Raw genomic sequence first — 11474 nt, forward strand, 5'->3', positions numbered from 1 at the left:
AAAAAAAAAAAGTCTCTGATTAAATAGGAAAAATTAATTTTATTGAATCTTGACACTTGAGTACTCTCTTATTAACTATTCACTGTGATGAAATGGGAAGTACACATAAAGCATTTCTGTTGCGCTCCATGGTAGGGGAAATGCTTATCCTATTCTTCCAGTTGTAAGCTGAACTAGCTACGTTTTTCATAGAACACATTTTTTTTTTTTGAGACATTGTCTCACTATGTTGCCCTCGGTAGAGTACTGTGGCATCACAACTCACAGCAACCTCAAACTCTTGGGCTTAATTCTCTTGTCTCAACCTCCCAAGTAGCTGGGACTACAGGTGCCCTGCACAGCACCGTGCTATTTTTTAGTTGCAGTTGTCATTGTTTAGCTGGCCCGGACAGGGTTCAAAACCACCAGCCTTGGTGTGTGTGGCTGGTGCCATAACCAATCCTTTCATAGAACACTTTTTAATTCGAATGAACTACTAAACATGGGTGCCAGTCCTTTCATAGAATACTTTTTAATTTGAATGAACTACTAAAAAATAATTTATGGTTTTGCAGACTTGAGTATTTGATGGACATTTTTTGTAAAAATTAACGAAGTTAGCCTTGTCACTTCAAGGGACACATCTGACTATATTTGTTGCCATTGATCAAGCATTCATTCATGGTATTTTTCAACTTTGTTTTTATCTTACAGCACATTTGAACCTATAACTTTTACAGCATACTTATGTTGATCAAAAAAAGAGTAAAAAAAATATATTTATTGCATCTTGAACTTCTTTTGAAAATAACCTAATTAATCTTTTAAAATGTTCAGGCTGGGCATGGTGGTTCATGCCTATAATCCTAGCACTCTAGGGAGTCCTAGGTGGGTGGATCGCATGAACTCAGAAGTTTGAGACCAACCTGAGCAAGAGTGAGACCCCCATCTCCACTAAAAATGAAAAACTGAGGCAAGAGGATCCCTTCAGCCTGAGAGTCTGAGGTTGCTATGAGCTATGAGGCACTCTAACAAGGGCAACAAAGTGGAACTCTGTCTCAAAAAAATAAAAATGAAATAAAATAAAAATGTTCAAGGCATGGTGGTTGAAAATCACTGATTTAGAAGTTAGAATTTTAGAAACCATGAGCTTGACAGCTTAATACTTAAAAACTTTTCTGGCTCAGCACCTGTGGCTCAAGTGGCTAAGGCACCAGCCACATACACAGAAGGTAGCAGGCTGAAATCCAGTCCAGCCCACCAAACAACAATGACAGCTGCAACCCAAAAAAAAAAAAAAATGGCCGGGCATTGTGGTAGGCACCTGTGCTCCCAGCTACTTGGGAGGCGGAGGCAAGAGACTGGTTTGAGCCCAGGAGTTGGAGGTTGCTGTGAGCTGTGATGCTACAGCACTCTACCCAGGGGGGATAGCTTGAGGCTCTGTCTCAAAAAAAAAAACTTTTCTGATGAGGTCTTTGGTGATGTTAACAAATATGGCTTTCTGATAATGAAATATATCAACAGTTGTTATATAAATGTTATCTGAACTAATATTTTCCAAATGACTAATGTATGATGTTACAAAATCATGGGCAAAGGATCCTTTCAAACTACAAGATAAAGAAATGGGTTTTTTTTAATTTGGAAAAATGTACATCACATAAGATATATCATTTTAATGGTTTTTAAGTGTACAACTCAGTAGCATGAAATGCATTCACAATGTTATACAACCATCACCCCTAGCCATGTGGAATTTTTTTATCATCCCAAATTGAATCTCTATACTCATTAAATAATACCCCCCCCCACTTTAGCACCTAGTGACCACTGTGTTATTTTCTGTCCCTATGAATTTGACTATTCTACGTACCTTACCTGAGAGACTGATGGATTTTAATGTAACAGTATGAAAAGTTCATTGATAAAGTTTCAGATCTCACATTGCAACGAATCTTTAAGAAACTTTTACTGTTGGATTTTGATATAGTATGAAAGAATATCCACAGTTAGCTGAAAAGTTTATTCACATACTTCTTCCTTAGTTAGAATACATGTGCAAAGAGAAAAAATACTTCTCCTTTTACAACTATATATCTGTGTAAAGTTAGATTTTTCTTTATATGGTTCATCCAGCACAACATACTATCAAAGACTGGATATGAAAAGCATATGAGAATCCAGGTATCTTCTATTAGGCAGGACAGAAAGATTTCCAAAGATGTAAATCAGTGCCACTTTTCTCACTAAATCTTTTTTGTTTTGGAAAATAGTTACATATTTCCTTGAATATTATATGTGTTAATAGTAGTGGATTTATTATTTGTTAAATGAATATTTTTAAATTTTTACAATTTTAATTTCTGGTACAGTAAATATTGGTAAGTATAATCTACCTTGGAGTCCTTAATAAATAGTAAGAATGTAAAAAGGCTCTAAAACCCAAGACGTTAGAGTAGGGTGTAAAGTTCCAGACTAGAAGCTGTAACATGCAAAACAAAATTCTGGTCCTGACTGCCACTATTTGTGGCAGAGTGGTCTTTGGTAATGATTTAATTTCTCAACATCCTGTAATTCATCTATAAAATGTGTCTGCCCAGCCTATGTCATAGGGCTGTTATCAGAAACAAATTAGAGAACAAACAGTGTTAATTAGAATTTAGGAAAAGTTATGTTGGGAAAGAAAAGTTGTTTGTAAAATTTGGGATCAAATGATTGAGCCAGGCTGTATTGGTTATGTGCCTGGTATCAGGCAGGTGTTTCTATTAGACAGAGAAATGTTCAGTTATCCCAGAAAGTTTTTAGATAAACTGCTTAGAGAAAAGAGTTCTAAGAAATCTAGAAAATTGAACTAAACATAAAAGGGAATGTAATTTAGAAGGTGTGTAGCAAATGGGTGTGGGAATTGATGAGGAAGTACTTGTACTTGTTTTACAACTCAGTGGCTTCTAGGAAAATCTATTCAGGGCAAAACTCGCTTTCCTCATTGTTGAGGTCAACCGTTTATGTTTCCAGATCTTACTGTTCTTGTTTTAAAGTCTCATCCCTGGGTGTTTGGCTGATTTTGACTCCAAGGGCACAAGAGACTACAGTCCCCGGCAGATGGCAGTTCGGGAGAAGGTGTTTGATGTAATCATCCGCTGCTTCAAGCGCCATGGTGCAGAAGTAATTGATACACCTGTGTTTGAACTAAAGGTGAGAGAAACTGCATGGTGGACGAGTGGGTAAATGAATAACAGAGAATGACAAGAAAGTGAGGACTCAAAGGCTTTGTAGACACAGCCTAGTATTTTCTCCACTGAGAACAGGGACAGGACTAGAGGGCCTGCCTTTTATTTATCTTGGTTGTGGCCAGCAGCTCACAAAAGAGAGCCGTTCCAAGGAGTAGAAGTTGTTCTGGCTTCTATCTACATTGAATTCAATGACGCCTGTACTTAGGATGTTTTCTAGATACATGCAGAGCACACATATCCACATATAAATATGTAACCAGTCTCCTATTGATGGATCTTGTGGTTGTTTCTAGTTCTTCGCTATTAAAACCCAACTTGCATCCAGGTGTGATGGCACAAACCTTTCCAGCTATTCAGCAGGCCGAGGCAGGAGTTTGAGGTTGTGCTGTGCCATGATCACACCTGTGAATAGTTACTGCACTCCAGCCTGGGCAACATAGTAAGACCTGATCTCTAAAACAGTGGTTCTCAACCTTCCTAATGCCACAACTCTTTAATATAGGCATCCTCCAACTACGGGCCACATGCAGCCTGCCTAGGACATTTACCTGGCCCGCTGGGTGTTTTTGCTGCTGCTCCCTGTCCCGCTTAAACAGCCGACTCATCCCGGGGCCTGCAGTCTGGCCCTCCAGTGGAGTGAACTGGCCCCCTGTTTTAAAAGTTTGAGGACCCCTAATGGGTCTCCCTCTTTATTAAAGGGCCCTTTAATAAATATGTATCTACCCCCGTTCTACAGTTCCTCATGTTGCGGTGACCCCCAACCATAAAATTAAAATAATAAATTTTATTAAAATAATTTTATGGTTTGGGGTCACCGCAAGATGAGGAATTGTATTAAAGAGCCGCAGCATTAGGAAGGTTGCAAACCACTGCTCTAAAACAAGACCAGATTGCCTCATTCCCTGCTTAAACCCATTGCAATAATAATACAACCCAAACTCTTGACTCAGGTTTATAAGACCCTTTATGATCTGGCCACTGACTTTCTCTCCTAGTTGCATGCTATTCTTCCTCTTGCCTATCATGCTAATCAGTCTTCTCTCTATTCATGGGACATACTAAATATGTATCTAACCCAGGACCCTTGCTCCTGTTCTTCTCTTTACCTGAACTTCTTTTTCCCCAGCTATTTTCATGACTTATTTCAGATTAGAGAATATAAATTTAATTTCAGAGCCCAGCTAAAATGCCACTCCTCAAACAGTCTTCTCCAACTACCTTGTCTAAAATAGCCCTCTCAGCTCAGCACCTGTAGCTCAGTGGTTGGGGCACTGGCCACAACACAGGGACTGGAGGGTTCGAACCTAGCCAGGGCTTGCTAAAAATACAGTGACAACAACGACAAAAATAGCCAGGCGTTGTGGTAGGCACCTGTAGTCCCACTTACTTGGAAGGCTAAGGTAAGAGAATCACTTAAACCCAAGAGTTTGAGGTTGCTATGAGCTGTGATGCTACCGCACTCTACCCAGGGCAACATAGCAAGATTCTGTCTCTAAATAAATAAATAAAATAAAGTAGCCCTCTCCCTCTATCACACTGACCTATTTTATTCCCTTCAGACTACGACTGTTTGAAAATTATGTTAATTTGTTTCCTTCCATCATTAATATAGTACCTGTTTCCTTTTTCATAGATCTATAATTATACATATTTATGGTAATATTTTTACCTACTATATTAGTTTGCTAGGATTGCCATTAATAATACCATAGACTAGGTGGCATAAACAATAGAAATTTATTTTCTCATAGTTCTGGAGGCTATAGGTCTAAAATAACATTTTGACAGATTTGATTCCTTCTGACAACCATGAGGAAAGGATCTATTCCAAGACTTTCTCCGTGGATTCTAAATGGCCATTATCTCTCTTTGTTGTCACATCATTTTTCCTCTGTGTCTATCTAAATTTTCCCTTCTTAAAAGTGAATGCAAGGAGAATGTGCAGAGACTTATGCCAGCCCACATATTCAGGGCAGCAACCAGCTACTTTTGGACAAATATTACTCCTCTCTTGCTCAAAATGCTACCTCTCTTTTTTCTATTTCTAGCTATCATTTAAAATTTTAAAAAGTTGCAGAGCTGTGATCTGTGATAGTCTTCCAGCCCTTTGGACAGATAATGCTCAACAGAAGTGATAAGTGAAATGAAAATAAGGAATAAGGAGTAGTCAGAATTGTTTAGAGAACTATGGCTAGTTCTGATGGATTGATTTTGCTTTTCCCTCTTGCTTATCTTGCCTCAATAGCTGGATCTAGAGACCCTAACTACTGAGGACTTTGAATAAGTACCATATTGTTCACATGATCTTTTTTAAAAGTGACATTTATGCCGGGTATGGTGGCTCATGCCCATAATCCTAGCACTCTGAAAGGCCAAGGCAGGAGGATCCCTCAAGCTCAGGAGTTCAAGACCAGCCTGAGCAAGAGCAAGACCCCATCTCTACTAAAAATAGAAAAAAAATAGCTGGATGTTGTGGTGGTCACCTGTAGTCTTAGCTACTGGGGAGGCTGAAGCAAGAGAATTACTTAAACCCAGGAGTTTGAGGTTGCTGTGAGCTGGGCTGATGCCATGGCACTCTAGCCTAGGCAAGACAGTAAGATTGTCTCAAAAAAAAGAAAAAAGTGACATTTAGCTTTTCTTATCAATGGCTGTATCTTTGAAAGTTCATATTCTTAAAATTCACAATTTTTCATACAAAATAAATAAACCTAGTAAAGACTCACATACAGATGACTAGGTTTTTGCATACCAAAAAATACATAAATAAATTTTCCCTTCTTATAAGGACATATTGGATTAGCGTTCACACTTATGACTTAACATTTAACTTTAAAGAACCTATCTCCAGGGAGGTGCCTATGGCTCAAAGGAGTAGGGCGCCGGCCCCATATGCCGGAGGTGGCAGGTTCAAACCCAGCCCCAGCCAAAAACGAAAAAAGAAAAAAAAACCTATCTCCAGTCACATTCTAAAGTTACTGGTAGTTAGGTCTTTAACATATGAATGGACATAATTCAGCTTATAACACTAATACATGAATGTTTCTTATTTTACACACGGATAAATTTCAGGATTTTTAATCTTTGCCAGTCTGGTAAATGAAATACATTATCACCTATTAAAGACATTAAAGTGCAAGGACTGCTTGTCATGTTCTTAAGACAGGCTTCTGGCATTGTTCAAAACATGTTGGCTATTCTAATAAGCCCACTCTGAGGAGTTTATCTTCAAGAAAAATATTTTTTAAAAAGAAAATGCAATGTGTCCAAGTATGTTGTTGAAATGTTATGAAAAGTTTTTAAAAATTGGGATAAACTAAACATCTAACAGTATAACATTAGGGAGGAGGTTTAAGTACAGAGCTTCTGCTGGAATATTATCCATCTTTTAAAAGTAATACTTCAGTCATAAAATGAAAATGGAAAAAGCAAAAAACACAAAATTGGTATTTCCTTTTGATTATAACTACATCAAACACCTAAGAAATGAGGAAAGGAAAGAGCAGAGGAAAATGTAGATGAGTTGAAATCAGCCATGTCAGAGTGCTACGTTTTTATTTCCAAATTTTCCTTTTACTATAGAAATAGATTTTTGTTTTGTTTGGTTTTTTTGTTTTTTTTTTTTTTTTTGAGACAGAGTCTTAAGCTATTGCCCTGGGTAGAGTGCCGTGGTGTCATAGCTCACAGCAGCCTCCAACTCAGGCTCAAGCGAACCTCTTGCCTCAGTTTTTCTATTTTTAGTAGAGACAGGGGTCTTGCTTTTTTGCTCAGGCTGCTCTGGAACTCATAAGCTCAAGCAATCCACCAGCCTTGGCCTCCCAGAGTGCTAGGATTACAGGTGTGAGCCACTGTGCCCAACCTAGAAATAGATTTTTTTTAATTTCCTTTTTAATTGTTATATTTATTACCACATTTCTTTATGTTTTCTCCAGGAAACACTGACCGGAAAATATGGTGAAGATTCTAAGCTTATCTATGACCTGAAGGACCAGGGCGGAGAGCTGCTATCCCTTCGCTATGACCTCACTGTATCTTTCTAAATTTGGGCCCTTAAGACTTTGGCTAGATTGGCCCCCCCCCCACCCCGGGGCTGGAGCTATTTCTAGCCTCAGGTTTAGGGACAGGCAGATAGTTGGAGGATCAAATATGAGGCCTTTAGCAGTTAGAGGAATTACTTTTCTAAACCAGCAGTGGAACTTTGGCTAAACATAGCATAACCTTAGAAATTTTTTGAGTCCTAAATGAAACCTCAGTTTTATGTCAGAGATTAGTTCCAACTCCATAACAGCCCATCCTGTCCAAGGGACAAAATCTTCCTTAATAGACCAACAACACATTTCATTTGTCTCCAAGGTACACAAAGAATCATCTGCTTAGAAATCTCGCATGGGGCCCTTTTTCTGGTGCATAGCCAATCTGCCCAGTCCCATGCCATGTTCAACATAGTCCAGGAGAGACACTGTCAAAGAGAAAGGAAACTTAATTCTTGAAACTTCCATCTGCCCCTTGTGGTAGCACAGTTGATTTCTTTCTGATGTCCAGAAATGCTGTTAATCTTATGGGTGCTTTTACTTGCCCAGGGAGAAGTTAAACCCCAACTGCTGTTGGTGCTAATAATTAACTTCCAGACAGACAGAAGGAGCTTTCTCCTTAACGCTTTGTCATCAGGTTCCTTTTGCTCGGTATTTGGCCATGAATAAACTCACCAACATTAAACGCTACCACATAGCAAAGGTATATCGGCGAGATAACCCAGCCATGACACGAGGCCGATACCGGGAATTCTACCAATGTGTGAGTGTGGGAAATTAGGGGATAGGATGGGTAACTCAGGTGCTCCCTCAAGCTAAAATGGCGCTGTGGAGAACAGAGGACAGTAAAATCTTCTCCATTTCACATATGAGTAAACTTGATGCTGAATAGATAAAGTGACCATAATGATAAGAAAGACAAAATCAAGACTAGAAACTGTGGTCCAGTGTTCTTTATATTAAACTACAATAACAGGATCACAGCATAGGATCAGGAAATTAGACTTGAGATGTCAAATTATCCAGACTGATGGCAGAGTTTCTGGATCAGAGAAAATGGTTAAACATTAAGGCCATATAATTGCCCCATAGTAATAGGAAGAATTAAAGAAGATGATGATGAAGAGATAGAGGAATAGCCCAATAGATGGGAAAGAAAGCTAGGACTAGCAAAAGGCCCCCAAAAGCAGGGGTTTTCCTCTGGTCTCATGTCACACATAGACAATGAAGGAGATGATCTGTGGCTTAAGTTCAAACAGGCCTACATGGAGAGCAGAACTCCCAGGAGACCTCTTTTAAGGAGGTTGACCCTCTGAGATCTCTAGCTACCCCTCTTCCTGCAGGATTTTGACATTGCTGGGCAGTTTGACCCCATGATCCCTGACGCAGAGTGCCTGAAGATCATGTGCGAGATCCTGAGTTCACTTCAGATAGGTGACTTCCTGGTCAAGGTCAGAGCCCATGGGGCTGGGACGGTAAAGTAAGGTCTGGCCTCTCACAGGAGAAGGTCCTCTTGAGAGAGATCAGTAACCCAAGTGACTGCTATTGAGGGTCAGGTAAAGAATAGAAGATCCTCTCCTCACTATGCATTGGGTCCCCACAGGTAAATGATAGGCGCATCCTAGATGGGATGTTTGCCATCTGTGGTGTTCCGGACAGCAAGTTTCGTACCATCTGCTCCTCAGTGGACAAGCTGGACAAGGTAATAATCCAAGCACTTGACTCCTCTTTTCCCAGGTCCCACTCTTCCTTGAGAAATGGAAAAGATTAGGAGAAAGAGGTGCTTCCCTCTGTGCCCACCAGAGAAAGATGAGTCTCAAGATGTAGGTTAGAGGATGGCTACTGCTCCAAAACCTTTCCCCAGGGAGGGTCCACACTTGCTCTTTGATGGGGAGGCTACCCTGGGGTCCCTGACTATTATCTCTTTACCCAGGTGTCCTGGGAAGAAGTGAAGAATGAGATGGTGGGAGAGAAGGGCCTTGCACCGGAGGTGGCTGACCGAATTGGGGACTATGTCCAGCAGCATGGTGAGGCGCTGAACCCAGCCTCCCCAACCCCCTTAATCCTAAAGTTGAAATTATTCAAGGTGTGTGTATATATGTAGAGGAAGGAGAGTGTGTGTGTACACGTACATGCATGTGCAGTTAAAGTCCAGGCAAAAGGGGGGATACCCTTTTTCTTCTCCTTGTCAGTCTCACAAATCTGTCTCTCCAGGTGGGGTGTCCCTGGTGGAGCAGCTGCTCCAGGATCTTAAGTTATCCCAAAATAAGCAGGCATTGGAAGGCCTGAGAGACCTGAAGCTGCTATTTGAGTACTTGACCCTGTTTGGCATTGATGACAAGGTGGGTCAAGTTGGGGATGGGGAATCTGGCTGAGTTCTGGGGCTTCAGGTCTCTAATTGTAATCTGCTGTTGATCTTGTCCTTGTCTCCACAGATCTCCTTTGACCTGAGCCTTGCTCGAGGGCTGGACTACTATACAGGGGTGATCTATGAGGCAGTGCTGCTACAGACTCCAGCCCAGACAGGGGAAGAGCCTCTGGGTGTGGGCAGTGTGGCTGCTGGAGGGCGCTATGATGGGCTAGTGGGCATGTTTGACCCCAAAGGGCGCAAGGTACCATGCGTGGGGCTCAGCATTGGAGTGGAGCGGATCTTTTCTATTGTGGAGCAAAGACTAGAGGTAGGTTCTCAGGGGTTGGCAGAGGCAGTCTGAGCAGGTGGTTTCACACAAGCTAGTTCTGATTACCAAGGGAGCAAGTTGTGCTATTTTGGGCAAGAACCATCTCAGAAAAACAGAGAAAAGATGATTGCTGTCCTTCACAGATTCCTACCCCATTACAATCCAGTTTAAGAGATACTTAATCTTTCTTTCAGTGAAACCCTCTGCTCTGGGTCCTTCTTCCCTCAGAGCTGTAAGGAATCTAGGCTGGCATATTCCAAGACCCAAATCTTCTTCGCGATACAGAAGTCTTAATATTTTACTGTCATGTGCCAGGCATTGTGTTTGCAGGGCGTAGAGTGTTTCATGCATTATCTAATGTAATTCAACAGCCCTTTGATGTGGAAACTGGAGGTCAAGTAATTAGCTCAAAGCCATAAACATACAAGTGGCAGCATCAGAATTTGAATCCAGGCAATCTGACTCTAAATTCTTGCCCCCAACTACTCTGTAATATTGTCTTTTAAGTGAGAAGCGTGTGTCTGCAGCCCTGGGATCCCTCAGATGGCTGTCTAGATTAACACCAAGGAAGCCTTTAATGGCCTCAAGCCCTTCTTTTTGCTGCTGCTCTTAAATGGCTGGTTGCATTTCATTCTCTGAGGAATATTCTGGCAACCTTCCCACCATTCCCTATGCCTTTTCTCTAAGGTAGAAACCACCTATGTTTCCCACTTGAGGTCATTATTCTAGTAGGCATCTTATGTTGCAAGTACTATTAAAGTAATTTTCCAGAAAAAGACAAAGGGCAGCAGGATTCTCCCTTATATACCCTGGGTTGTACCCTATCACTGAAGTATGACAAGTATGGTCTCATAAATAGTAATTGGGGACTAGAGCTGCCAGGGTGATCTGATTGCCTGGGGTGGACTCATAGTAGTATTTCTGTGTGGGTGATCTGGTGACTCTCTAAGGTACTAGAAGATGACCTTGAAGTTAGTGTAAATAAGCTACCTTTTCTCTTTCCTTAGGCTATTTATTCTGCATGCATACAAGTCAGTTCATTTCTTCTATCTCCTTAAGAGTTACTTTATGCCCAATTACCAGATAAGAAGTCTGATGGGGCTCACCAAGTTTTACCTGGTCTCTCAAAATCCTGACTAACGTCTGCTGTTTGCTCCTCCAAGGTGTCAGCCCAGCTCTCTGATTATCATATGCCCCTTCCCTAGGCTTTGGAGGAGAAGGTACGGACTACAGAGACACAGGTGCTTGTGGCATCGGCACAGAAGAAGCTGCTAGAGGAGAGACTGAAGCTTGTCTCAGAACTGTGGGATGCAGGAATCAAGGTACAGGAGGCAAGCCCAAGGTGGCAGCAAACTTGGGAGTTCTGGGCACAAACTAAATAAAGGCTCACCCCAGAGTCTCCTGTGTGGGGTAAAGCTAAGAGCAAGGTGCTTGGCTCGGCACCTATAGCACAAGCAGCTAAGGCGCCAGCCACATACACCAGAGTTGGACAGTTCAAATCCAGCCCGGGCCTGCCAAACAACAATGACAACTACAACCAAAAAATAGTCAGGCAT

The 11474-nt window shown here is 41.2% G+C and overlaps 1 protein-coding gene across 2 annotated transcripts in view; it reads left to right on the plus strand.

Annotated features, from left to right (window-relative positions):
* The window catches only part of HARS (histidyl-tRNA synthetase), an 18049-nt gene that overhangs the window by 5432 nt on the left and 1143 nt on the right, over positions 1–11474 (plus strand). Inside the window, exons 3-11 of one of the 2 annotated variants that reach the window (XM_023515839.1) lie at positions 3055–3174; positions 7142–7237; positions 7878–8003; positions 8584–8691; positions 8844–8942; positions 9174–9267; positions 9455–9582; positions 9676–9918; positions 11124–11240. In XM_023515839.1, coding sequence (XP_023371607.1) covers positions 3055–3174; positions 7142–7237; positions 7878–8003; positions 8584–8691; positions 8844–8942; positions 9174–9267; positions 9455–9582; positions 9676–9918; positions 11124–11240 — 1131 coding nt within the window. Of the gene's footprint in view, positions 1–2994; positions 3175–7141; positions 7238–7877; positions 8004–8583; positions 8692–8843; positions 8943–9173; positions 9268–9454; positions 9583–9675; positions 9919–11123; positions 11241–11474 lie in introns of both variants that reach the window. The other variant, XM_023515841.1, reaches the window with a different exon arrangement.

This window comes from Otolemur garnettii, unplaced genomic scaffold, assembly GCF_000181295.1.
Source record: "Otolemur garnettii isolate 467f Iridium unplaced genomic scaffold, OtoGar3 scaffold00003, whole genome shotgun sequence".
NCBI classification, from domain to species: domain Eukaryota; kingdom Metazoa; phylum Chordata; class Mammalia; order Primates; family Galagidae; genus Otolemur; species Otolemur garnettii.